This window comes from Lepus europaeus, chromosome 16 (genome assembly GCF_033115175.1).
Source record: "Lepus europaeus isolate LE1 chromosome 16, mLepTim1.pri, whole genome shotgun sequence".
In the NCBI taxonomy this organism is placed as follows: Eukaryota; Metazoa; Chordata; class Mammalia; order Lagomorpha; family Leporidae; genus Lepus; species Lepus europaeus.
This window is the reverse complement of record NC_084842.1, coordinates 567,762-595,705: the sequence shown is the minus strand read 5'-3', so window position 1 is coordinate 595,705 and position 27,944 is coordinate 567,762. Positions and strand designations below refer to the sequence as shown.

Here is a 27,944-nt window from a genome sequence, read left to right as displayed (position 1 = left end):
TCGTGGCTCTGGGCCCCACAGCTTCCTCCACACCGCCGGCTCTCCCCGCCAGCAAAGCGCCGGGAGCACCCCGCAGCTGGCCTGCGTCCGCACCGCCTGGGCTCCCGGCGCCTCCCCGCGGCGCCCCCAGCCGGAGCGGCCTTTCTCCGCGGGGCCCCGCCCAGCGCTCGTCCCCGGCCGCGCCGGCGCAGGAGGCCGCGAGCGGGCGGCGCGCGGGCGCGCGGGCGCGCGGGTGTCGGGGGCGCGCGCGGCCCCGGCTCGGGCGCCGCCTCGCTGTCGGACGGAGGCGCGGGCCCGGCTCGCCCCGCTGTGCACGCGAGGCCGCGCGGGCAAGGGCGCCTTCCTCCCGCCGCCATCGCTGCCTGCGCTGACGCTGCTCTGGTCGAAAGCCCTTTACTTGTTAATTTGGTTCCCTGCGTCCACCTCGGTCACCGCCGGGCCTCCGAGCCTAGGTAAGTGCCCAGAATCTTTAAAACAATGAATTTTCCTTGGACTGCGAGGGCAAAGTGGGATTCAGTTCTTAGGCACTGGGTAACACTAATCTCTTTCTTAAGTGTGAAATACTGCAAAAGCTAATTTTGTGCCGTTGCTTTTTAAGAATTATTTTACACTGTGATTATTCGTTATTATTATTCGATTATTTTAAATGTACTGCACGTTTTTAATGGGCGCCGTGCAACTTGTCAACACACAGACGGCGTGAGCCCAGGCACCAGGCAGTGCCCTTTCTCTGTCTTTGTGTTTGGAGCCTCCCAGCCCCTCGGTCACACAGGATATTATGCTGCGGTTGCCCGCTCTTAGGTGCATCCGCTGTCCAGCTCCTCCCACCCACACCCCCGCCTCTGTGACTCTCTGTTTAAAATTTGGGTTGAAGATATGTAATTTTTTTTTCTTTAAGCTTCCATGTAGAGGACGTGCAGTGTTTGTCTTTCCGTGTCTGGCTTATTTTACCTAATATAACGACCCCCAGTTCCATCTGTCTTCTGGCGGGACAATATTCCACATTGTGTTTAAGCCACATTGTCTTTGCCCATTCTTCTGTTAATGACTGTTGTGCTGCAGCGAGGGTGCAGGTGTCTTTTTCTTTTGAAACATTTATATTGTTTATTTTGAAAGAGTTACAGCAAGAGACAGGGAGATATATACATATATATATATCTAGAGAGAGAGAGAGAGACAGAGAGAGAGAGAGAGAGAGAGAGGTCTTCCATTCTCTGGTTCACTCGTCAGACAGCCAAAAACAGCTAGGTCTGGAATAGGCTAAAGCCAGGCGCCTTGAGCTTCTTCCAAGTCTCCCCTGTAGGTGCAGAGGCCCAAAAACTAGGGCCATCTTCTGGTGCTTTCCCAGGTGTGGTTAGCAGGGAGCTGGATCATAAGTGGAACAGCCAGGGCTGAAGTGCTGCACGTGTGGCTTAACCTATTATGCCACAACACTTGCCCCAGGTATTTTTTTTTTAAGATTTATTTTTTTGAAAGTCAGAGTTACACAGAGAGAGAGAGAGAGAGAGAGAGGTCTTCCATCCACTGGTTCACTCCCCAATTGGCTGCAACAGCTGGAGCTGCGCTGAGCTGAAGCCAGGAGCCAGGAGCTTCTTCCAGGTCTCCCACGGGGTGCAAGAACCCAAAGACACGGGCCATCTTCTGCTGCTTTCCCAGGCCATAGCAGAGAGCTGGATTGGAAGTGGAACAACTGGGACTTGAACCATATGAGTCACTGGCCTTGCAGATGGCGGCTTTACCAAGTACGCCGCAGCGCTGGCCCTGGAGTCCTGCAGAATTTAATCACTGATGTTGGCAGCCTTCGGATGGAAATGAAGTGTGCAGGGGGAGCTCTGTGGGAGTAGGCCGTGGCTAGCAGGTGTGGGGTTAGGAGGAAGTTCTCGACTCTTCCCTCGCACAAATCCCTTCCAAACCCTGGCAAGGGGCCCAGCAGTTTTACATTCCTAATTGTGTTTCCTTAAAGAGTATCCCTTACCCCTCAAGTCGTAGAGGGCTCAGGTCCTATAAGCCCTGGGGTTAGATCAGTGGAGAGGAGTCGGGAGCAGGAGTGTGAGGGCTCAGAGGGTTAACCTCGGGCTTGGGCTGTGCGCAGAGGTGGGGAAGGAGGACAGGTTGAACAGAAGGGAGAATGCGAGAGGGGAAGCTACGCCCCAGGACGAGACTGGGAAGGTGGTGTCCCAGGTGATGGGCCAGCTCTTTCTTCCCTGCGTACCTGTCGTAGGCCATGCACCCAGAGTACTGAGGTGAGTGGGACAGGTGGGTCGTCCACCCGGACCTCGTGAGGCAGACGAAGAAGGAACACATGTGCTGGCGTATGGGGTGCAGGCCTGGGGCCTCTGGAGAGACAGGCAGGCTAGATCTCGGGGCCTCGGGAGAGTTTGGGCTTGAGCCTGAGGGCCGAGCAGGGGCCGTTGGATATTTTTAATCTGAGAGAGACCAAGCGTGCTTTAGAACAATCACCCTGAGAAGCTCTTCCACATGTGTGGAGGGACAGCTGCACAGAAGTTTACATACTGGGGGTAGTCAACAGGTGACAGTCCTGAGCTAGCTCCAGGTGCATCAACATGGAGACAGTTCAGCAGTGCAGACCAGGGCCCAACGGGTATAAAGGGCAAGACTTGCAACCCACCACTTGTATAAGGGTTAAGGCTGGCACACCACCACTCTGCAGATCCGGAAGACATATTATGTGTCGTTATCTATGGCGCATGGTTGTGGCGAAAATAAAAACACAGTGGAAATTATTCGCACCAGAGTTTCTCACACTGGCAAATCGTCTGGAGAACTTAATTCTTAAAACAGATTTTGTTTCTGGTTTGATAGTTCTGGGGTGGAAACCCACAAGTTGGCCTTTTTCCCCAGTTCCCTGGTACTGCTGATGTTATGGGTCTAGGACCCGACTTTGAGAACTGGTACCCAATAGTAACTTGAGGAAGGTGATTGCTTCTGGGAAGGCAGCAGACTCAGATGCAATATTTATGTCTTTAAAAAAAGCCCTGGGCGCCTTGCGGCGCCGGCACACCGGGTTCTAGTCCCGGTCGGGGCACCGATCCTGTCCCGGTTGCCCCTCTTCCAGGCCAGCTCTCTGCTGTGGCCAGGGAGTGCAGTGGAGGATGGCCCAAGTGTTTGGGCTCTGCACCCCATGGGAGACCAGAATAAGCACCTGGCTCCTGCCATCGGAACAGCGCGGTGCGCCGGCCGCAGCGCGCTACCGCGGCGGCCATTAGAGGGTGAACCAACGGCAAAAGGAAGACCTTTCTCTCTGTCTCTCTCTCACTGTCCACTCTGCCTGTCAAAAAAAAAAAAAAAAAAAAAAAAAAAAAAAAAAGCCCTGGGGTCCAGTGCTGTGGCATAGAAGGCTAAGCCTCCACTGGCAGTGCCAGCATCCTGTATGAGCACCAGTTCCAGTCCCAGCTGTTCCACTTCTGATCCAGCTCCCTGCTAATGTGTCTGGGAAAGCAGTGGAGGAGGGCCCAAGTCCTTGGGCCCCTGCATGCATGTGGGAGACCTGGATGAAGCTCTTGGCTCCTGGCTTTGGCCTGGCCCATCTCCAGCCATTGCAGCCATTTGTGTAGTAAATGAGTGGATGGAAGATCTGTCTCTGTCTCTCCCTCTTTCTGTCTCTCTGCCTTTGAAATAAATAAATCTTAAAAAAAAAAAGGAAAAAAAAGAGAGAGCCTTGATACGTAGGTGGGTATGTGCCACAGTGGTTAAGTTGCCACTTGGGACACTCAAATCTCATATCAGAGTTCCAGCTGCTCTGCTCCAGCCCAGCTTCCTGCTAATATGCGCCCTGGGGGTGGAGTGGCAACAGAGGATGGCTCAGGGCCTGGGCCCCTGCAACACGCATGGGAGACCTGGATTGAGTTCTGGGCTCCTGGCCTCAGCCTGGCCCAGCCCTGGTTGTTGCAGGCGTTTGGGCAGTGAGCCAGCAGATGGAGGATTTCTGTCTGTCTGTCTCTCTCTCTGCCTTTTAAATAAAATAAATAAAACTTTTTTATTTTAAAGTTTTTTATATTTAAAAATTTAAAAAAGCACTGAAACAATATGATGCAATGCAGCTTCACAAAGCTGAATGGATGTTTATGATTTTATTTTTTTTTTTGTCCTTGAAATATTCATTAAAGATAAAAGATCCTGTTTGCTGTGTGGAGAATGGACTGGGAACAAGGACCCGGGAGACCACACAGGAAGCCCAGGTGAGAGACGCTGGTGGCTTACACCAGGACAGGGGCAGCAGCTTGGAGAGACATGGACAGACTTGACCCGAGATTGGGGTGATGGAATTAACTCTGAGGTGATTGGTTGAATTAGCGATTAGGAGAGGGGGGATCACCCTGGTTGGCAACTTGGTGAGTGGGTAGGTTGTGTGCTCATCATAGAGGGAACCCTAGAGAAGGGAGACACTGAGTTCAGCTGTGGACACGCCAGACCTTGAGGAGCCCGCTGGGCCACAGTGTAGACTCAGGAATCACAGTGTGTAGACAAAAACTGAAGCTGCGTGCTGCGTGCAGGTGAGGCTGCACAGACCTGACCCTGACCCTGAACCTGAAAGCCAAGAGTGCTTTGATCTCTTTAAATGTTTGGCCGAACCCCCACGAAAACTGTAGGAAGTTCAGATTCCAGTGTCCGTGAACACATTGTCACCGGAACACTGCCTCACTTGTTTACGAATCATCTGGGATGGAGTTGACAGCTGTGACGGGCATGGGACATGGTTCATCTTCGCACTGCCTCTGGGTGCACTACAACGCATAGTATGGAGTTCTCTGTTGATTGTGACTTTTGTCTCTAAGCCTCAGTGTTTACGCTCCGGCCCTTCCTAGGGGTCTCAGTAGAGACTTGCTTGGCCACTTTAAATGTTGAGGGAGAGATGGCAGTCAGTGGCCTGTTTGTGCAGAGCCCCTTCTGTGAGCAGGTGCAGGTGCAAGAAGCCCAGGAGATTGAGGCCTGCATGGTAAAGGTCATCACAGTGCCATTCCCTGAAGGAAGGAGTGGGCCATGGAGAAAGGTGGGGGGCTGGAATCTTTAAGAGAAAGGTGAGCAAGTGGCTGTCCTGACCACTGACAGGCGTGGCTGGGGAGACGAAGGCACAGGGGGAGCAGATGGTGTTAGTTCACAAGGGTGGCAGCTGCAGAGCAAGTGACTTGAAGCAATTCAGCAGCGTCAGTGACAGCAGGGAGAGGCAGGCGGGCTTTTCTTTGTTGGGTAAGAACGACACCTCAACTAAGTTCCCTGACTAGAGGAGGCAGAGGTGTTGTGCTGACCTGCACCTGCTGCTCTCTGGCCTGGCAGAGTGGCTGGGGCACCACGTTGTCATTACTGAGTTCTTTCTTTCTTTATTGTTTTGAAGATTTTATATATTTACTTGACAGAGTTAAAGAGAGGGGGAGAGAGAGAGAGGTCTTCCATCTGCTGGTTCACTCCCCAATTGGCCGCAACAGCTGGAGTTGGGCTGATCCGAAGCCAGGAGCGTCTTCCCAGTCTCCCACATGGGTGCAGGGGCCCAAGGAATTGGGCCGTCTTCTACTGCTTTCCCAAGCATAGCAGAGAGCTGGATGGGAAGTTGAGCAGCTGGGACTTGAACCTTCATTTGTGTCAGATATTTACAGTGGAGGGGGAGAGGGGAAGCCTGGGGCTGAGCCCAGACAAGCTGTCGGAGCTGTGGGAAGACTTCCCTGTGGCTGCTGCACCATCGTGGGGATTGAGAGCCCGAGGGGCCCCCAGGCACCAGGAGAACCCTTGGAAAAAGTGCACCATTTGGACTGCTGCCATGTATGTATGTTTAGAGCTGTGGGTTTTACTTAACAAACTTCCTCTTTGCTCCTTTGTGGCAGAGTTCTTTCAAACCAGTCTGTGGGGCCAACTAGAACACTCACTGACCCAAGTGTCTGGATGGAGACCTGAGCTGGGAGAGAGAAGACGCTCCTGAAAGGCAACCTTTGCAACGTCTCTGGCACAAGGTGCATGGGTCCGTTCTGACACTGGAGCCCCCCTGCATGCCAGTGCCGATGTACAGTTGACACTCACTGGTGGGTGTCCATGGTTAGCGTATCGATGGGCTTCTGCTCTGGCTCACCCATGGCCTCTGCCCAGGCACTCTGAGTGGCAAGCACTCGTGGCTTCCAGGGTCCTCCCCACTGCTTGTCGCCATCCAGGCCCCTCCACCCTGGGCCTTGCACTGATCAGGTCAGTTCTGAGTCCCCTTCCTCGTCTCACCACCAGCATTGTAGCTCCTGTGTCTGTCTCTGACGCCAGGTTATTACCAGGGCCCCTGACCAGTCCCTCGCTCTCAGTCTCCCACCTCAGCTCCACCTCTCCCCCTGCTGGAGAGCAGCTTTTGCTTCTTAAGAACATGCAAGGCTTTTGAGTGTCTTCCAGGGAACATCCTGATGTCTTTAGGTTTTAGGTTTTAGGAGGTCGTCAGCATTGCAGTCCCACCTCCTACCCTTTGTCCATGTTTTGCCCCAACCTCCTGGACTAACAAATGGAAGGGTACTTTTTTAAATCCAGACATAATTTTTTTCAAAACACATTTCTATGAAGTTTTTGCATAGGTTTTAGAATTTTTTTTGCACAAAAGTAAACTCATCCTTTTTTAATTTTTTTTTTCTTTCTTTTTTAAGAGAGAGACAGAGAGAGAGAGAGCGAGAGAGAGAGAGAGCGCTTCCATTTGCTGCCTGCTTTCTGGACCAGGTATGAAGCCAGGAGCCCGAAATTCAATCCAGGTCTCCCACGTGAGTGGCAGGAACCCAAATTCTTGAACCGTCACCACTGTCTCCCCAGGTGCCCATTAGCAGGAATTTAGAGTCAGGAGCCAGGGCTGTGCATCGAACACAAGCATTTTGATGGGGAATGCAGGCGTCTTAGCTGGTAGGCCAAATGCCCACCCTTAAACTCATTTTTGAATTCTGTTTTCCACAAACTTTTTGAAGTATTTGAAGTACTCTTCTATACATTTTACTTTCATTTTTCTTTTTCTTTTTTAAAGATTTATTTATTTATTTGGAAGTCAGAGATACACAGAGAGAGAGAGAGGTCTTCCATCCGCTGGTTCACTCCCCAATTGGCCGCAACGGCCAGAGCTGTCGCAATCCAAAGCCAGGAGCCAGGAGCTTCTTCCAGGTCTCCCACATGAATGCAGGGGTCCAAGGAGTTGGGCCATCTTCTGCTGCTTTCCCAGGCCACAGCAGAGAGTTTAATCGGAAGTGGAACAGCTGGGACTTGAACCAGCACCCATATGGGATACTGGCACTGCAAACAATGGCTTTACCCACTACACCACAGCACCGGCCCCCATTTTACTTTCTTCCTTCTTTTTTTTTTTTTTTAATGATCTCACTTCTATTCCTCCACCAGAGGCGGAGTGGAAGGCAGCCATTTTACTTTCAATTTTACTAAACATTCATGACTATCTGCTTAATGTGCACTGGGGTGGGTAAGACAGAGTCAGACACGAGCACCTCTCTTCTGACCTGATGTACTCCAGGTAAATTTAGTTTATTTCAAAAAATAAATAAATAAATAAAAAGATTATGGGAGCAGTTACCTTGAACATTTTGTACAAAACCTAAAAATCCCTTAATCCTTAGATAATATGGGCACTTGGAGGGTCCTGGAATGTAAGAGGCCCTAGACTGTGTGATCACCTTCAATCCTGCGTCATCAGAACACCTTAATGCAGATAAAAACTGACAGTGTGTTCCTCCTCGCTTCGTTTTGCATCTCAGGACGCTACAGGGGATGCCAGCATGGAGAAGAGACCCACGGAGAAGAGGAAAGGCCCCAGCCACAGAGAAGTACCCCCGGTTGTCGGGCTGCTGCTCGGCCTGGCGCTCATGAACGTGCTCCTTTACCTCTGCCTCCATCGGTTTTTCATTTCCCCTCAGCGCCCCGCGCTGGACCCCAGCCGCTGTCCCTACGGGTACTTCCGAGTGGGCCAGATGAAGAACTGCTCGCCGTGGCTGTCCTGTGAGGAGCTGCGAACGGAAGTGAGGCAGCTAAAGCGTGTTGGGGAAGGAGCTGTGAAGAGAGTGAGTCCGTGGTCGCTCCCGGGAGACCGTGGGCGTGCTAGCCTGTATGAGTGAGCTCTCTGTTGCTGCAGCGGAATGCCCGAGGCAGCTGTCTTTGTGAAGAGAAACGGCTGACTAGCGCATGGTTTTGGAGGCTCCATTCCAAGATCCAGTGGCCCTGTTGGTCTGGTGTCTGTTGAGGGCAATGGCAGAGCGCAGGGGGTGGAAGGGTCCTTGGTGAGCCAACAGTGGGGAGAGGCAGGGTCCCACCTCTAGACCAACCTCCCAGGGGCACGCCCACAGTGGCCTGAGGACCCCCACCATGCCATCTGCTGAGCCCTCGGGCTGTGTTAAGTGTCCTCCGTCTTAGAACCATTAATATGGGATTTGGAGTTTGGATGTCTGTGTGAGTGTGGGGCCAACTCATGGTGAAACCTAGCACTGTCCTTTGGGAAAGCAGTGCGGTGTTTCGTGTTAAAGGGCATAGAGGTTCTGTTAGCCCAGTCATCTCACACCTGGGACACTGTCCTAATGTAAGGGAGGGAAAAAGCTAGGGGCCTAAAGGAGGCCACAGCTAACTAGACACAGTAACTTCAGGAGAGTGCATTATGGCGCAGCCCCTTGGTAGATTGTTCTGCAGCTGTTAGGTGTGATTAGGAGCCCCGTGTGGCATCATGAAGGCAGTTTTATGATGACAAAAGGCAGTTTTATGATGAAGGCAGTTTTATGATGGTTTCTATGGTAGCAGCTGTTAGGTGTGATTAGGAGCCCCGTGTGGCATCATGAAGGCAGTTTTATGAGGACAAACAAGATGCAGGGACCAGTGTTTGGCACAGTATTTCAGACTCTGCCTGGGACACCCATGTCCCATATTGGAGTGTGGGTTTGAGTTCCAGTTACTCTGCTTCTGATCCAGCTTCCTGCTGATGCATGCCCTTGGGGGGCAGTAGGTGATGGCTCAAGTACCTAAATCCCTGCCACCCCTGTGGGAGGCCTGGATGGAGTTCCAGGCTCCTGGCTTCAGCCTGGTCCAGTCCTGGCTATTAGGAGTATCTGGGGAGTGATCAGTAGATGGAAGATGTCTTTCTCTGTGTCTCTGTGTCTCTCTGCATTTCAAATAAAATAAAAATAAATAAAAATTCAAGGAAAACAAGTATAGAACTGTGTAGTATACTGTTTTCAGCTGCAGGTAGGAAAATACAGAAATGATAGAAATTGTATGAAGATTGTCATGGGTGATGTTTCCTGATTTTTCAGAGTAAGAGGCACCACAGGGTGACTGCAGTTCTCAGACAGAAGCTCCCAGAACCCTTCTTCGTTGGTAGCCAGCGAGTGTGACCTTGCTTGTGGTTGTCGTGTTTTCTATGGTGACAGGCCTCTAGACACGACGGCTGAGGATCACTGGACGCAGCTTCTTGCTGGGAGAGAACAGGAGTGTGCCTCCTAGGAGACTAAGACGCCACGGCTGTGCCCTCCGTGGGCGTGCAAAGCAGGCCTCTTACAGGAGAAGCCAGTTGGGAGGAGGCACCGGAGTGTATGAAAAGTGAAACCATGAACAAGGTGACCGGTTCTTCTGAAGTAGGTGCCGTGGACGCAGCAGTGAAAGAAATGACCCTGCCTATCTTCATGCTTAGCTCGGGAGTCAGACACTAAAGAAAATAAGAACCAGATGTGTGGTTGGTGTGGTTAGTGACCCGTGCAGGGCAGGGAAAGAGTCGCGGTGTGACAAGGGTGTCAGCAGTGAAGAGGGCAAGTGACAGATTCTGGGTGTACAAGTGTGCCTCAGAAAGTTTGTGGAGAAGTAGAATCTTTATTTGAAAAGCAGAGTGACAGGTCCTCATCCACTGGTTTACTCTCTAAATGCCTGCAGCAGTCAGGTCTGGGCCAAGCTGAAGCAAGGAGCCAGGAACTGCAAGCATGTGGGCCATCATCTGCTGCCTACCCAGGTGCATTAGCGGGACGCTAGATTGGAAGTGGCTGGGACTTGAGCTGGCGCTCCGCTATGGGATGCCAGTGTCACAAGCAGAAGCTTAGCCTGCTGCATTAACACAGGCCCCATTTTTCATGAACATTTTGAAGATTGCTCTATGTGTATATCTCAGGGTTTTTTGCATCAAAATATACTTTTTAAAAAAATATTTATTTATTTATTTGAAAGGCAGAGTTACACAGAGAGAGGAGAGGCAGAGAGAGAGACAGAGAGGTCTTCCATCCGCTGGTTCACTCCCAATTGGCCGCAGTGGCCAGAGCTGTGCCAGTCCAAAGCCAGGAGCCAGGAACTTCTTCTGGGCCTCCCACGCAGGTGCAGGGGCCCAAGGACTTGGGCCATCTTCTACTGCCTTCCCAGGCCATAGCAGAGAGCTGGATCGGAAGTGGAGTAGCTGGGTCTCAAACTGGTGCCCATATAGGATGCCGGCACTTCAGGCTAGGGCATTAACCCGCTGTGCTACAGTGCTGGCCCCAAAAATAAACTTTTAATTGCACTCTTCTACAAATTTTTTGAGCTAGTCTTGTATTTTTTAATTTATTTTAAAGATTTTATTTAATTGAGAGGTACTGTTACAGACAGTAAGAGGGAGAGACAGAGAGAGATCTTCCATCCACTGTTTTACTCCCCAAATGGCTGCAACAGCTGGAGCTGGGCTTATCTGAAGCCAGGAGCTTCCTCTAAATCTCCCACGCTGGTGCAGGGGCCCAAGCACCTGGGCCATCTTCTACTGCTTTTTCAGGCCATAGCAGAGAGCTGGATCAGAAGAAGAGCAGCCAGGACTCGAACTGGTGCCCACATGCATTGCTGGTGCCACAGGCGGAGGATTAACCCACTGCGCCACAGTGCTGGCCCCACTAATCTTGTATTTTAAAGGCATTGGTATTGCCAAGGATTTCCTAACAGCCCGGGTGTCTGGGTGAAAGAGAAAGAGTGGGTGACTGCCAGGTTCCACTTGGGCTGCAGAAAGAACAGCGTTGGGCTTGCATGAGACGGGGCAGTTGGGAAGGGGCGGGCTGTGTGTGTGGTAACGTGGTGGAGATGTCCACGATGAGACGGGGCAGTTGGGAAGGGGCGGGCTGTGTGTGTGTCTGCTGTGGGTGTGGTAACGTGGTGGAGATGTCCACGATGGGACGGGGCAGTTGGGAAGGGGCGGGCTGTGTGTGTGTGTCTGCTGTGGGTGTGTTAACGTGGTGATGTCCACGATGAGACGGGGCAGTTGGGAAGGGGCGGGCTGTGTGTGTGTGTCTGCTGTGGGTGTGGTAACGTGGTGGAGATGTCCACGATGAGACGGGGCAGTTGGGAAGGGGCGGGCTGTGTGTGTGTGTCTGCTGTGGGTGTGTTAACGTGGTGATGTCCACGATGAGACGGGGCAGTTGGGAAGGGGCGGGCTGTGTGTGTGTGTCTGCTGTGGGTGTAACGTGGTGGAGATGTCCACGATGGGACGGGGCAGTTGGGAAGGGGCGGGCTGTGTGTGTGTGTCTGCTGTGGGTGTGTTAACGTGGTGATGTCCACGATGAGACGGGGCAGTTGGGAAGGGGCGGGCTGTGTGTGTGTGTCTGCTGTGGGTGTGGTAACGTGGTGGAGATGTCCACGATGAGACGGGGCAGTTGGGAAGGGGCGGGCTGTGTGTGTGTGTCTGCTGTGGGTGTGGTAACGTGGTGGAGATGTCCACGATGAGACGGGGCAGTTGGGAAGGGGCGGGCTGTGTGTGTGTGTCTGCTGTGGGTGTGGTAACGTGGTGGAGATGTCCACGATGAGACGGGGCAGTTGGGAAGGGGCGGGCTGTGTGTGTGTCTGCTGTGGGTGTAACGTGGTGGAGATGTCCACGATGGGACGGGGCAGTTGGGAAGGGGCGGGCTGTGTGTGTGTCTGCTGTGGGTGTAACGTGGTGGAGATGTCCACGATGAGACGGGGCAGTTGGGAAGGGGCGGGCTGTGTGTGTGTGTCTGCTGTGGGTGTGTTAACGTGGTGATGTCCACGATGGGACGGGGCAGTTGGGAAGGGGCGGGCTGTGTGTGTGTCTGCTGTGGGTGTAACGTGGTGGAGATGTCCACGATGAGACGGGGCAGTTGGGAAGGGGCGGGCTGTGTGTGTGTGTCTGCTGTGGGTGTGTTAACGTGGTGATGTCCACGATGAGACGGGGCAGTTGGGAAGGGGCGGGCTGTGTGTGTGTGTCTGCTGTGGGTGTGGTAACGTGGTGGAGATGTCCATGATGAGACGGGGCAGTTGGGAAGGGGCGGGCTGTGTGTGTGTGTCTGCTGTGGGTGTGTTAACGTGGTGATGTCCACGATGAGACGGGGCAGTTGGGAAGGGGCGGGCTGTGTGTGTGTGTCTGCTGTGGGTGTGGTAACGTGGTGGAGATGTCCATGATGAGACGGGGCAGTTGGGAAGGGGCGGGCTGTGTGTGTGTGTCTGCTGTGGGTGTGGTAACGTGGTGGAGATGTCCATGATGAGACAGGGCAGTTGGGAAGGGGCGGGCTGTGTGTGTGTCTGCTGTGGGTGTAACGTGGTGGAGATGTCCACGATGGGACGGGGCAGTTAGGAAGGGTCGGGCTGTGTGTGTGTCTGCTGTGGGTGTAACGTGGTGGAGATGTCCACGATGAGACGGGGCAGTTGGGAAGGGGCGGGCTGTGTGTGTGTGTCTGCTGTGGGTGTGTTAACGTGGTGATGTCCACGATGAGACGGGGCAGTTGGGAAGGGGCGGGCTGTGTGTGTGTGTCTGCTGTGGGTGTGGTAACGTGGTGGAGATGTCCATGATGAGACGGGGCAGTTGGGAAGGGGCGGGCTGTGTGTGTGTGTCTGCTGTGGGTGTGTTAACGTGGTGATGTCCACGATGAGACGGGGCAGTTGGGAAGGGGCGGGCTGTGTGTGTGTGTCTGCTGTGGGTGTGGTAACGTGGTGGAGATGTCCATGATGAGACGGGGCAGTTGGGAAGGGGCGGGCTGTGTGTGTGTGTCTGCTGTGGGTGTGGTAACGTGGTGGAGATGTCCATGATGAGACAGGGCAGTTGGGAAGGGGCGGGCTGTGTGTGTGTCTGCTGTGGGTATAACGTGGTGGAGATGTCCACGATGGGACGGGGCAGTTAGGAAGGGTCGGGCTGTGTGTGTGTCTGCTGTGGGTGTAACGTGGTGGAGATGTCCACGATGAGACGGGGCAGTTGGGAAGGGGCGGGCTGTGTGTGTGTGTCTGCTGTGGGTGTGTTAACGTGGTGATGTCCACGATGAGACGGGGCAGTTGGGAAGGGGCGGGCTGTGTGTGTGTGTCTGCTGTGGGTGTGGTAACGTGGTGGAGATGTCCATGATGAGACGGGGCAGTTGGGAAGGGGCGGGCTGTGTGTGTGTCTGCTGTGGGTGTGGTAACGTGGTGGAGATGTCCACGATGGGACGGGGCAGTTGGGAAGGGGCGGGCTGTGTGTGTGTCTGCTGTGGGTGTGGTAAGGTGGTGGAGATGTCCATGATGAGACGGGGCAGTTGGGAAGGGGCGGGCTGTGTGTGTGTCTGCTGTGGGTGTGGTAACGTGGTGGAGATGTCCACGATGGGACGGGGCAGTTGGGAAGGGGCGGGCTGTGTGTGTGTGTCTGCTGTGGGTGTGTTAACGTGGTGATGTCCACGATGAGACGGGGCAGTTGGGAAGGGGCGGGCTGTGTGTGTGTGTCTGCTGTGGGTGTAACGTGGTGGAGATGTCCACGATGGGACGGGGCAGTTGGGAAGGGGCGGGCTGTGTGTGTGTGTCTGCTGTGGGTGTGGTAACGTGGTGGAGATGTCCACGATGGGACGGGGCAGTTGGGAAGGGGCGGGCTGTGTGTGTGTCTGCTGTGGGTGTGGTAACGTGGTGGAGATGTCCACGATGAGACGGGGCAGTTGGGAAGGGGCGGGCTGTGCGTGTGTGTCTGCTGTGGGTGTGGTAACGTGGTGATGTCCACGATGAGACGGGGCAGTTGGGAAGGGGCGGGCTGTGTGTGTGTGTCTGCTGTGGGTGTGGTAACGTGGTGATGTCCACGATGGGACGGGGCAGTTGGGAAGGGGCGGGCTGTGTGTGTGTGTCTGCTGTGGGTGTGGTAACGTGGTGATGTCCACGATGGGACGGGGCAGTTGGGAAGGGGCGGGCTGTGTGTGTGTCTGCTGTGGGTGTGGTAACGTGGTGATGTCCACGATGAGACGGGGCAGTTGGGAAGGGGCGGGCTGTGTGTGTGTCTGCTGTGGGTGTAACGTGGTGATGTCCACGATGAGACGGGGCAGTTGGGAAGGGGCGGGCTGTGTGTGTGTCTGCTGTGGGTGTGGTAACGTGGTGGAGATGTCCACGATGAGACCGGGCAGTTGGGAAGGGGCGGGCTGTGTGTGTGTGTCTGCTGTGTGTTAACGTGGTGATGTCCACGATGAGACGGGGCAGTTGGGAAGGGGCGGGCTGTGTGTGTGTCTGCTGTGGGTGTGTTAACGTGGTGATGTCCACGATGAGACGGGGCAAATGGGAAGGGGCGGGCTGTGTGTGTGTGTGTGTGTCTGCTGTGGGTGTGGTAACGTGGTGGAGATGTCCATGATGAGATGGGGCAGTTGGGAAGGGGCGGGCTGTGTGTGTGTGTCTGCTGTGGGTGTGGTAACGTGGTGGAGATGTCCACGATGAGACGGGGCAGTTGGGAAGGGGCGGGCTGTGTGTGTGTGTCTGCTGTGGGTGTGGTAACGTGGTGGAGATGTCCATGATGAGACGGGGCAGTTGGGAAGGGGCGGGCTGTGTGTGTGTGTCTGCTGTGGGTGTGGTAACGTGGTGATGTCCACGATGAGACGGGGCAGTTGGGAAGGGGCGGGCTGTGTGTGTGTCTGCTGTGGGTGTGGTAACGTGGTGGAGATGTCCATGATGAGACGGGGCAGTTGGGAAGGGGCGGGCTGTGTGTGTGTGTCTGCTGTGGGTGTGGTAACGTGGTGATGTCCACGATGAGACGGGGCAGTTGGGAAGGGGCGGGCTGTGTGTGTGTCTGCTGTGGGTGTGGTAACGTGGTGGAGATGTCCATGATGAGACGGGGCAGTTGGGAAGGGGCGGGCTGTGTGTGTGTGTCTGCTGTGGGTGTAACGTGGTGGAGATGTCCACGATGGGACGGGGCAGTTGGGAAGGGGCGGGCTGTGTGTGTGTGTCTGCTGTGGGTGTGGTAACGTGGTGGAGATGTCCACGATGGGACGGGGCAGTTAGTGGGATTTACATACAAGTTGAGCAGAGGCTATGCCTGGGAGAGGAATGTGCATTTAGGATTCGTTAACGTTTAGACTGTAGTGAAAGCATTAGGTCGTGAAGGGGTGAAGTAGATAGGATAAGGACTTAACCTGTTGATTTCTTTCAAAAGAAAAAAAAATTTTTTTTCAATCCACATGAGAAGTAGAATGACAGAGAGCAAGCGAGAGATAGAGGACTTGCATCTACTGGGTCACTCCCTAAACACCTGTGGTAGCCAGGGCTGGGTCAGGCAGAAGTCAGGAGTCTGAACTCCATCTGGGTTTTCCGTGTGTGTTGCAGGGACACAAGGACTGCTGCCTCCCAGGTACATTAGCAGGGAGCTAGAAAGTGGCCAGGAGGGAAGTGGCCAGGCCTTGAACCAATTCTCTGATAGGGGATGTGGGGGTCCCAAGTGGCAGCTAAACCTGCAACGCCACGGTGCCCACCCCCGGCCCCGTGATTTCTGTCTCCTCCTGAGAAGGGACCTTGAGGGTTGCTCCCATTTTGTCACAGTTGCTCAGGACATTTGGAGAGTGTGTTTCTGAATAGGATTAATGATTGCAAAGTATTGTTTGAAGATAAGTGCGAGTTCAGGGAATCTATGAGGCATGCCCATTTACATACGGGATTTAATAATGCGGACGGTAGTAACCTGAGTAGTGCAGGTTTTTTATTAAGGTGAAGTGTGACTGAAATGCTGTTACATTGGTGGTATTTTTTTGGCTGCGATGTGCCCTTGGGCAAATGTGAGTATTTGAAGTGTTCCAGTGTTAGCTTTGTGAGATCCCTGTCCCTGCTGAAATTCCAGGGCCTGCCTGGGTTGTGGCATAGAGGTCACTCATTGTCCTGCATGAAGTCACTTGTTCCTGTCACTGTGCCACCCGCTATCTGCATGGGCACCCCTCCTACTGTGGCAGCCTAAGACGTGAATTTTGGATAGGAATTTCTGTAACCAAAGTTGCCAGCGTCCCACTCTGATCTCCCTGTATTCCAGTAGTCCTCCATCTCAGAGAGACCTCCAATATTTGGCCCACTGCCTTCTCCTTCATGTGCCTCCCTCCCATCTTTGCTCCCCACTCACCCAGCAAGGAGTCCGTGGACTTTTCTTCCCATCGCCTTTTTTGCAAACCCTTGCAACACCCCCTGCTTCAGTCTCTCCGTCATGCCTGGCTGGAGCAGCCGCGGACACATTTGAACCCAGCTGTGTGCATCTCGCTGTACTAGATGAACTATGTTGACAGAGAGGTCACTCCCACAACCACACAATTTAAATGCCTCACCACAAACCTCAGCCGTGCGCTCAGCACAGCCCACCAGTTGTGAAAACAGAAGTTACCCAGGGCAGTGTCTTCCTCTTCCCACCACCAGATCTGTGAAGACACCAGCTCCGGCACCATCCCTGGTTTCTTGTGACGTCACTCCTTAGATTGCTCCCTCTCTTGCATCATCCATCAGTCGGCAGTCTCTCCCACCCCAAGCAGTACTCCTGTTGGTAACTGTAGGTAAAGGCTCTTTAAAAACCATCCCAGGGCAGGCTTGTGGCTCCAAGTTAAAACTCCTGGACGCCATATCAGAGAGCTTGGGTTTGAGTTTTGGCTCTTCTGATTCCAGCTTTTTGCTAATGCCTACCCTGGGAGGACCCTGGCTCAAATAGGTGGGTCCCTGCCACCCACAGGGGAGATTCCCACTGAGTTCCTGGCTACTGGCTTTGAGCTGGCCTACTCCTGAGCATTTGAAGAGTGAACCAGCCAATGGGAGCCCTCTATCTCTCAAATAAATAAATACAATTTATTTATTTATTTTTAAAGATTCATTTATTTATTTGAAAGAGTTACACAGAGAGAAGGAGAGGCAGAGAGAGAGAATGAGAGAAAGAGGAAGAGAGGGATCTTCCCCGCTGGTTCACTCTCAATTGGCCACAATGGCCAGAGTTGCGCCGATCCAAAGCCGGGAGCTTCCTCCGGGTCTTCCCAAACAGGTGCAGGGGCCCAAGGACCTGGGCCATCATCTAGTGCTTTCCCAGGCCATAGCAGAGAGCTGGATCAGAAGTGGAGCAGCCAGAGCTCAAAATGGCACCCATATGGGATGCCGGCACTGCAGGTGGCAGCTTTACCTGCTACACCACAGCGCCGGCCCCAATAAATGCAATTTAAACAGAACACCCGATTCCTTGTGCTCGCGAGTCCCCTGAAGCTGTTGCTTGCCCTTTCTTCTGGTCTGTTGTTCCTGTTCCAGCATGGCTTCTCAACACCACCACCCCGGTGAGACCACTGTAGTCAAGAGCGCTAGGAGACTCCAGGTCAGGCACCTCTTCCTCTGTTACAGCCCTTGGTGCAGCTGACTCCTCTCCCTGTGGTCCTGTCTTCCTGAGGCACCGCCCACTTTCCGTTTTCCTCTTTCATTGACTGTTCTTAATTACCCTTTGCTGGCTTCTCTTTCCCAGTGTGACCTTGTAAAGCAGTGGTTCTCAACCAGAAGCGATTTTGCTCCTCAAGGCAACATTTAGTAATGTGTGGAGACCTCCATGGTTGTCACCAGTGGGAGGCTGGGGCTGCCGTTGGCACCCATTGAGTAGAAGCCAGGGATGGTGCCCTGCACCCTGGAACACTCAGGACGGCATGTGGCCCCAGGTCAGTGGTGCTGAGGTTGAGAAGACATTGTCCTTGTGCTTCCCTCCTGGACCCTCTCCGGGACCTTCAATGCAGGCTTGGATGATGTGCCCAGTTGTTGCAGTTGATTTCTCAACAATGTTGCAGTGGATTCGTTTCTGAGAGGAGGAGCGTGGTAGGGGCAAGAGGCGCAGAGTCACCACACAGACCCCGGGAGTCCGGTGAAAGTGGGCTTGAGGCAAGCAGCCCGCAGACTCATTTAATTCAGTTAGTGCAACAGCTTATATAGTCAAGACCAGCCAATCCAGTCAGGGGGCGGTCTATGCCCCAACCAATCACAGCCTGTTGCCAGGCAGTTTCCAAAGCCATCCAATCACAGCCTGTTGCCAGGCAGGCTCCGTTGCCAGGTGAGTTTCAAAGCCATTCCTGAGTAACTGACACTTGCTTGCCAGCGGCCACCTTGGCATGGCCTTCTTATTCCACCACACCCAGTGCCACTGCTCTCAGTACATCCAGCTGCTAAGGAGCCCTGAGCCACAGATTTCAAAGTCCAGCCATAGCAGTTCAGTGTGGCCAGGGTGGAACTCTGCATAATCTCTCCTCTTGGAGCTTGGCTTGCTTTTAGTTGTCTGGTCCCCGAGGGCACCAAAGCTGCATCCGTGACATGCACCCAGGACCGTGCACTTTTTAGGGGCTGGAATACACAGGCTGTTTAGTCCAATAAATACAAAATACTGGCTTAGTTTTGATGGTTTCGACCATCAAACAGGTTAGTGTTTGGAATTGCCAGTGACATTGTGTCATCTGCCTGGAGCAGTGTGCTGCTTCGTCTGATCACTGCACTGATTGCTTTGTGAGAGGCAGAGTGACCCACTGTCTTTATTCTTTTCTCTTTTTAGTTATAGAAGCAGTACATTCAATTCAAATGTTTAATAGGAGGTAAAGTGAAAATTCTCTTTTTATTCTTGCTGCCGCCAGTCTTTTTCTCCAGGGATGCACATGGGGATTCATCCCTTTTGGGATACTAGACCCGAGTTGTTACCTTAAAACAACCAGCTCTATTTTCTCCCAGACGTGAGGGAAGTGCTTACCAGGTGTCAGGGAGATACTCAGCCTCTGAAACGGATTGGAAGCAGCAGTTCTGTGACGAAAGACCACGGGAGCACCAGTTCCCCCGGAAGGCAGAAGTTCAGCCATACTGCTGTGGGCAGTGGAGGCACAAGCCGGGTCACACCTTGCTGTGATAGGGCACGAGCCGAAGGCAGCATGGCCTCACGTGGCGTGGCCTGCATCTCCCCTAAAGGATCTTCCTGGGTGCTCAGCCCATGATGGTGACTTCAGGAGATGACAGATCACCATGGAGAATCAAGAGTGTTTACCATTGGGGTTTTGCTTTCAAAATTATAGAACAGTACCTTAAAAATTCAGGAAGTGTGGATTGGATGCTGTCAGAAGAATGGGCTTTACCTATATTTGAAAGAGTTAGAGATGGAGCTGGTGCCGTGGCTCACTTGGTTAATCCTCCGCCTGCGACGCTGGCATCCCATATGGGCACTGGGTTCTAGTCTTGGTTGCTCCTCTTCCAGTCCAGCTCTCTGCTGTGGCCCGGCAGGCCAGTGGAGAATGGCCCAAGTGCTTGGGCCCCTGCACCTGCGTGGGAGACCAGGAAGAAGCTCCTGGCTCCTGGCTTTGGATTGGCGCAGCGCCGGCCGTAGCGGCCATTTGGGGAGTGAACCAACAGAAGGAAGACCTTTCTTTCTCTCTCTCTCACTATCTATAACTCTACCTGTCAAATAAATAATAATAATAATAAAAAAAGACAGATCTGCCACTGATTCACTCCCCAAGTGACTACAACAGCCAGGAGCCAGGAGCTTCATCCCAAGCACTTGGCCCATTCTCTGCTGTTTTCCCAGGCGCATTATCAGGGAATGGATTGGAAGTAGAGCAGCTGGGTATTGAACCAGCACCCATATGGGATGCTAGCATTGCAGGCATCAGCCTTACCTGCTATACTACAATGCCAGCCCCTATATGGTCTGTTTTTAACATTTCAGGCTATTTGTTTTTTAATTTTATACATTTGTAAAGCAGAATGACAAGAGAGGGAGAAACAGAGCTTCCGTCCACTGAGTCACTCTCTGAATGCCCACTGTGGCAGGGGCTGGGCCAGGCTGAAGCCAGGAGCCAGGAGCTCCATCCAGGACTCCCAGGAGAGGGGCAGGGACTCAGTAGTACTTGAGCTATCACCTGCCGTCTCCCAGGCACATGAGCAGGAAACTGGATAGGAAGCAGAGCCAAACTCAAACCCAAGCACTCCAATACAGGACACAGGCTTCCCAGCCAGCGTCTGCACTGCTGCCCGGCCTGCTCTCCGTCCCGGTAACTTGGCCTTTCTTCTGCACTCTCTGCCAGCTTTCTCGTGCAGCCTGTGGCAGTGTCTGCAGCTGAGACCTGTCCCTCAGCTCTCACTTTTCTATCTGCTCCTGGCGCATCTGCTTGGGTGTCAGAAAGGCCCCCCCAGACTTCTTAGTCCAGATCCTCTCCCTCAGAGCTTGCTCTTCCCTGTCTCAGGTAACATCTTTATCCTGGGGGTGGAGGAGGGGTTTGTCGGGGACTTTCTCCTTCTCTCGCCTTCATGTTCATTCCCTCAGCAGCCTTTACCATCTGCACACTCCCAGTTCATCTGGAAACAGACCATTTCTCAGACTCCGACCCCCAGCCACCCCAGCCTTGGCCTGAACCCAGATTGCCTCAGCAGCCCCCAGGATGGTCTCTGCTGCCCTGCCCCGTTCCGTCTGTCCTCAGCACTGCAGCCGGGTGCCCAAATCCTCCAGAGGCTCTGTCTCACTGCAAGCAAGAGTCCTTTCAGCAAGGAGGCCCTGCCAGTCATTCTGCACCCTCCTGCCAGCCCCTCTCCTCTGCTGTCCTTGCTCGTCCCGCAGCAGCACCCTGGCCTCGCTGCTCTGGAAGCTTGTGGGCTTGCTTCCACCTGGCTCCACCTTTGGCCTTGCTGTTTTCTTCTTGGGATATAGTTTCCTGTATATCAAGCGGCTCATCCCCACCCCCCCTTTTAAAGATTTATTTATTTGAAAGAGTTACACAGAGAGAGAAGGAGAGGCAGAGAGAGAGAGAGAGAGAGAAGAGAGAGAGAGAGAGGTCTTCCATCCACTGGTTCACTCCCCAGTTGGCCACAATGGTTGGGGCTGTGCCAATCTGGAGCCAGGAGCTTCTTCCAGGTCTCCCACATGGCTGCAGGGGCCTAAGCCCTTGGGCCATCTTCCACTGCTTTCCCAGGCCATAGCAGAGAGCTGGATTGGGGAGTGAACCAGTGGATGGAAGACCTCTCTGTCTCTCTCCCTCTAACTCTCTCAAATAAATAAGTAAATAACTATTTAAAGCAAACAAACAACAAAAAAGACACTTAGAACAAAGACAACATCCAGCAAGGCAAGGACACATGAGTGTGGAAAATCTTAGGGTGGGAACAGGTGGAAGGCACTGACTCTGGCCAGACACTGAAATCCTGCCGGAGCTGCTCCTTGAGAGTAGCTGGGACTTGCAGATGCAGAGCATGGATAAAGGAATGACAAACAGACACACCTCCACCTTACTGCAGTACACAGGGCATGGAGGAGGAGCCGGCAGGGAGAAGACTGGAAAACCCTACACTCCCTCCCCCAGTGTAACAAGGTGACTCCTGGATTTTAAAAAGTAACATAAACCACCAACAGTAACATTTCCATGTAAGGGGAGCACCTTTTCCATGTTCTATGGTTTTATGTTGCTTCCTTTGTAAAGGCAAGAGCTGAAATGCTACACAGACACTAGACCTGTCCTTATGGCTCAAAAGTAACAAAAGCACATTACAGCCCTGGACTTTCATTTTTCACTTGCTAAAGTTCCAGGAAGCACTGTCATTAAGGAAAGAACCAAAAAGAAAATTACAAAAGAGAAAACAAGCTCAGAAGTTCATGACATCCTGACCCAGACTGGCTCTGCACACAGTGAGCTCTCTTCATCGTCAAAACAAAGGCAATTTTTATGTTATTTATCCAGAATTTTAACATCAAAATTTTAAAATCTATCTACAGCAATAATCTAAAATAGATGAAAAGATTCAGAATTTTTTTTTTTTTTTGTTATTTGCTTTTTATCTCTTCCTCACCCTATTTGGAGAAGGGTGAATATAACCTCCTTTTTATTATAAAATTAATCATGAATAGTTTTCTTGGTAAAAACTCAAGTACAGAAGGATGAAACACACCTCCTTCCCCAAAATTTTATTTCCCAATCCAAAATAAACCTGACCACTGTCTAGTTATTATGAACCCACAAGATTTTCCTGCACTTTATATAATCAGTATACACTTAATTATAAAACAGCATTTGAGTTGGTTGTTAAACAGAGACTCTATGCATATTGTAATTAGTTTGTTTCTCTTAATTGATAACCTAAGAGATCTTTACTGCATGTATACACACATATACACTAGGTCATTCCTTGTAAGTTTTATTGATTTGAAAGGCATAGCCAGAGAGGGGAGAGAGAGAGAGAAAGAAATCTTCCACCTGCTGGTTCAGTCCCCCAAATACCTACAACAACTGAGGCTGGGCCAGGCCAAAGCCCAGAGCCAGGGAATTCAATCCAGGTATCCCATGTGGGTGGCAGGGACCAGGTACTTGAGCCATGAACTGTGCCTCCCAGGGTGCACAAAAGCAGGGAGACAGATTGCAGGTGGAGGTGCCATTTGATCCCAGATAGGTGATGTGGGTATGTCAAGGCATGGCCCAACCCACTTCACCAGCATGCCTGCCCTGCAGGTCATTTTTTTTTTTTTTTTTTTTTTTTTACAGGCAGAGTGGATAGAGAGAGACAGAAAGGTCTTCCTTTTTGCCGTTGGTTCACCCTCCAATGGCTGCTGCGGCCGGTGCATCTCGCTGATCTGAAGCCAGGAGCCAGGTGCTTCTCCTGGTCTCCCATGCGGGTGCAGGGCCCAAGGACTTGGGCCATCCTCCACTGCACTCCTGGGCCATAGCAGAGAGCTGGCCTGGAAGAGGGGTGACCGGGATAGAGTCCGGCGCCCCGACCAGGACTAGAACCCGGTGTGCCGGCGCCGCAAGGTGGAGGATTAGCCTGTTAAGCCACAGCGCCGGCCCGCAGGTCATCTTTTTAAAGCTCTGTGATATTTCATAGTATGGGTATACTATCTATGCTAGTGTGTTTTCAGTAAGGCTTTACATATAGTCACTTTACTTTATAAACACAGATGCTGTCTGTATTGGATTCTTACTCTGACTACGATGTAGCTATAATTTTGTATAAATCTTTAAGGATCTCATGTGATCTATTTTTAATGGACATCCAAATTATTCTCCATTTTCTTCCAGTGACAATGCTATAGCGAATAGCCTTTTATCTACTTCTCTATGTGCATCTGCAAGTATGTCATAAGCTAGAAAAGCAGATGAGAACTGTGCACTGCCATCATTACCTCCCAGTGTGGGCCAACGTGTACCACCAGCAGTGTCTACCCTTAGTCACATCAGATGTCACTGATCTTTGCAGTTGGTGCAAATCTCAAGGAAGAAAACCATCTCACTACACCAGTTTGTCTTTCCTGACTATGAGTGAGGCTGAATATTCCCATCTCCATTGGTATTTCTGCATTTCTGTTGTTGAAAATCTGCTCCTGTCCTTTATCCATGGCCCTACTGGGTTGTTTGCCTGGTGCTTACTCATTATCAGGGACTCTTTATGTATTACCCATGTGATTCCTATTATCAATGTAAAAGATATAGAAGATAATTTATGTGTTCTTCTGTACTACAAGGTAACTGCTATGCAGTCAAATGTTTTAATTGATTTAACAAGTATTTGTGTGAATAAAAATTGAAATTCTTGCCACCATAAAATTTACAATCTAGTGCAACAAATAAAATAAACAATTCATAAAGTACACTGGAAAGTGAAATGTACTTCTGGGAAAAACAAGGAAGGGTTTGCAATTTTATTTTATTTTTTAATTTCTTTGAGAGGAAGAGAAAGAGCAACAGCGTGAAAAGACAGATAGACAGTGAGTTCTCATCTGTGGCTTATCCCACCAAATGTCCACGATGGCTGGGATGAGGCCAGATGGAATTCAGGAGCCAGGGACTCTGTGCAGGTAGCAGGAACCCAATCACTTGAGACACCGCTGTTGCCTCTCAGGGTCTGCACTAGCAGGAACTTGGAGTCAGGAGCCAGAGTTGGAGCCAGGCATTGAACCCAGGCACTTAGTTAACAGGACACAAGGCATCCCAACTGGTGTCATAAGCACTGGGCCAAATGTCTGCTCTGCCCCTGCAATTTCAAATTAGGCTGGGGAAGGTCTTAGTGGGTTGGCATTTGATTGAGGCCCTGAGGGTGGAAAGGGAATGATCGGGGCTGGCACTGTGGCGTAGCAGGTAAAGCCGCCACCTGCAGTGCCGGCATTCCACATGGGCGACTGTTCGAGTCCTGGCTGCTCCACTTCAAATGGCTACAATGGCCAGAGCTAGACCAGTCTGAAGCCAGGAGCTTCCTTTGGGCCTCCCATGTGGGTGCAGGGGCTCAAGTAACTGGGCCACTGTTTTTCCCAGGCTCATTAGCAGGGAGCTGGATGGGAAGTGAAGCAGCCAGGACTTGAACCAGCACCCATATGGGATACTGGTGTCACAGGAGGCAACTTGACCTGCCATGCCACAGTGCAGGCCCCTCCAGGTGTCTTTTATAACGAGGCCAAGAGCACCTCTAGGACTGGGTCTCTGGCCCCTTAATTTCTGTACCTTCCGCACCGCATCTGCCACTAAAAGACAGTTATTTCTCAGGTCACTAAGCCTGGTGGCATCCAGGTTTGATGTTCCCTGCGGCTTTGTTTCAGGTCTTTCTCTCAGAGTGGAAGGAGCGCAAAGTCGCACTGTCTCGGCTCACCCGGCTGGAGATGAAGGATGATTTCTTGCACGGGCTGCAGATGCTGAAGTCTCTGCAGAGCAGATATGTGGTCACGCTGCTTGGGTTCTGTGAGGATGACAACACTATTCTTACTGAATATCACCCTTTGGGCTCCCTGAGCAACCTGGAGGAAACGCTCAACCTGTCCAAGTACCAGCAGGTGAACACATGGCAGCACCGGCTGCAGCTGGCCATGGAGTACGTCAGCATCATCGATTACCTGCACCGCAGCCCCCTGGGCACGCGGGTCATGTGTGACTCCAGCGACCTGCCCAAGACCCTGTCCCAGTATCTGCTGACAAGTAACTTCAGCATTGTGGCCAACGACCTGGATGCCTTGCCCCTGGTGAACCGCAGCTCCAGGACGTTCGTGAAGTGCGGCCACCGGGAGCTTCACGGGGATTTCGTGGCCCCAGAGCAGCTGTGGCCTTATGGAGAGGACAGGCCTTTTCAGGACGAGTTCATGCCCTCGTATGATGAGAAGATCGACATCTGGAAGATTCCAGATGTCTCCAGTTTCCTTCTGGGGCACGTGGAGGGGAGTGATATGGTCCGGTTCCACTTGTTTGACATCCATAAGGCGTGTAAGAACCGGATTCCTGAGGAGCGGCCCACAGCTCGGGAAGTGCTGGACACTTACCAGAAGGTTTTGAATTCACTCAGAGACACTGTGATGTCACAGACAAGAGAAATGCTGTGAGACCACCCCAGCCGCTGATGGGGTGAAGGGCTGAGTCTGAAGTTTTTAGCTGAGTCTCAAGGTTTGTTATTCTTTCCCATTCAGCCGTGTGGTCCCTCCTTCACACCCACATGCATATTTGAGTGTGTTCTACCTCTCTCCGCAACCTAACAGGAGCCGACTGAGCCTGGTTTTTCACCTGGGTCACTTTTCTAAGGCCAACTGCTTCCCTGTGAGGATGCACAGAGGCAGCAGATATAACCAGCATTTGAGGGAAGTAAAAAAAAAAAATGTAGCCATAAAGGGGCTTTGCCTGCTCTCATGACTGAATATATTAACTTGCAAGAATGCATTCACAAAGATTTTTACATGGCAGTCTATGAAAAAGAAACCCATAATAGTTCAAGGAGCATTTCTCCCCTAATTTAAAAAGTGATGTTAACCATGCAGGATCCCTGGGGTGCTGTGGGCTGTTTCTGCTGGCACCCAGGGCATCTCTTCTTGCTATAGGTCATCATTCCATGACATCCTTGTGCCGTCCTTTCTCCACAAGTGAAGAAGCTGTGGTAGACGCTCCCGGAGGTTTTGAATGGACAGGAATATTTAGAGCAGCAAGTGTGAGGGGGAAATAGTAACCTATGTTACTGTCTGTGGTCCTGCTTATGAAATTCTTGTTGCCCTTCTAGCTGGGTCCAAAACTAACTGAACATCTTCCATAAGTATCACCAGTCACTGAGAGGAATCAAACCCTTCCACTTGACATGGGTGATTGAGACCTTGAGAAAGATCACTGTGGTGAAGCTGTTGTCCTTCCGGCAAGGGGTGGATTTGGTGCACTTTGATGGTCACTAATCAGATGGTGAGTTGCAGTGGGCTCTGCCTTTCCCAAGCTCAAGTAGGCATCAGAACCACCTGGAGTCACAGAGCGCTTGGTCTCTGGCTCGGTGGTTTTAGAGTGGAGTCCAAGAACCTGCATTTCTGACTGGTTGCTGCATGATCCCAACGCTACTGACCTGGAGACGCCGAGGGGGCCCCCTCAGGCAGTAGGAGTAGGACGGTGTCATCCCTGTGTTCTGCCTGCGGTGGATTCGAGCATATGCCTGCCTGGAGGATGTCCACTGTCACTGAGGAGCTCGTGGGGCACCCCCTTCACCTTGCACTTGTTTATTTTGTTATAAAAATCTCCTAACTTTCTAGGGTGGCTATAGTCTAATGTTGGCAGGAGAAACTGGGACCCTCATTGTCAGTGGGAATGTAATTAACAGCCATTTTGGGAAACAGTCTGGCAGTTCCTCAAAAAATAGACATTCCGTGTACCAGCAGTTCTCCCAGGCACGAGGAATCTTCAAACAGTACATGGAAAATATGTATTATAACAACACTGTACATGGATTTCAAGATTATTTTGCACCAAGTGTGGGTGTTTGGAATAGTGGTTAAGACATTGGTTAGGATGCCTGCGTCCCTTATCAGAATGCCTGGGTTTGCACTCCACCTCCAGATCCTGATTCCAGCTTCCTGGGAAGTAGCAGGAGATGGCTGTAGCTATCTGGTCACTGTCTGGATTGAGTTGTTGGCTCCCTGCTTTGGCCTAGCCTGGCCATGGTTGTTGCAGGCACTAGGAAGTGAACCAGTGGATATGGAGCTCGCTCGCTCGTTCTCTTTGTGCCTCCCAAATTCCCAAATTAAAAAAAAAAAAATTAATTCCATTTTCCATGAATTTTGAAGTCCCTTCTTATATCCTTAGAGACCTGAAAAACATATCCTTGCTCTATGTGACTGTTCATGGTAGTGTTATTCATAGTAGGCAAGAGGTAAAATAACCTGTCAGTCAGCCAGTGAATGGATATGTGGCATATCCATACAATGGTGTATTATTCAGCCTTAACAAGGAATGAAGCTGCATGCTAAAAAATGAATGAACCTTTAAAAAGTGTTGCTGAAGCCAAGAGCCAGGAACTCCCTCTGGCTCTCCCATATGGGCAGCAGGGACCTAAGCACTTGAGTCATCACCTGCTGCCCCTCAGGATGCATTAGCAGGAAGCTGGATCACAGGCAGAGCTGCTGGGACTCAAACCACTCTGATTCAGGGTGTGGGCATCCTGAGCAGCAGCGTCGCCATCTGTGCCACAAGACTTGCCCCCATGGGTGAACCTTGAAAATATTATGATAAGTGAAAGAAGCCGGTTATAAAAGCTACATACTATATGATTCCACTTACATGAAATGACCAGAATAGGAAAATCCAAAGAAATAGAAAAGTTAGTGTTTGCCAGGGGCAACCTTGCTCATTTCCATAACCACCAGTGGCATATAACTTGTGATTGTGTAAAAGTAATTTCAAATGTGAAGCCATTCTTTTCTATTCCTTTGTAATATGAGTGTTTTATGAGAGCAAACAGAATGAAGAAAGTAATTGAGTTTTTGGAGATGTGTAATGTAATTGGGAATCAAAAGTCTAATAAAGAAGTCAACAAGA

General features: G+C 51.7%; 1 protein-coding gene across 9 annotated transcripts; it reads left to right on the top strand.

The window, feature by feature from the left end:
* Positions 1-300: 300 nt before the first annotated feature.
* On the top strand, positions 301-27,944 carry POMK (protein O-mannose kinase). 9 transcript variants are annotated; one of them, XM_062213733.1, is made up of 6 exons: positions 301-452; positions 4,128-4,199; positions 5,838-5,963; positions 6,627-6,696; positions 7,731-8,033; positions 24,716-27,944. In XM_062213733.1, the coding sequence occupies exons 5-6, from the start codon at positions 7,752-7,754 to the stop codon at positions 25,484-25,486; spliced, it is 1,053 nt and encodes a 350-aa protein (XP_062069717.1). In that variant the 5' UTR covers positions 301-452; positions 4,128-4,199; positions 5,838-5,963; positions 6,627-6,696; positions 7,731-7,751; the 3' UTR covers positions 25,487-27,944. The 9 variants fall into 9 exon arrangements, with proteins under 9 accessions (XP_062069717.1, XP_062069713.1, XP_062069719.1 ...); XM_062213729.1 differs by having other exon boundaries at positions 6,627-6,737; XM_062213735.1 differs by having other exon boundaries at positions 5,838-6,032.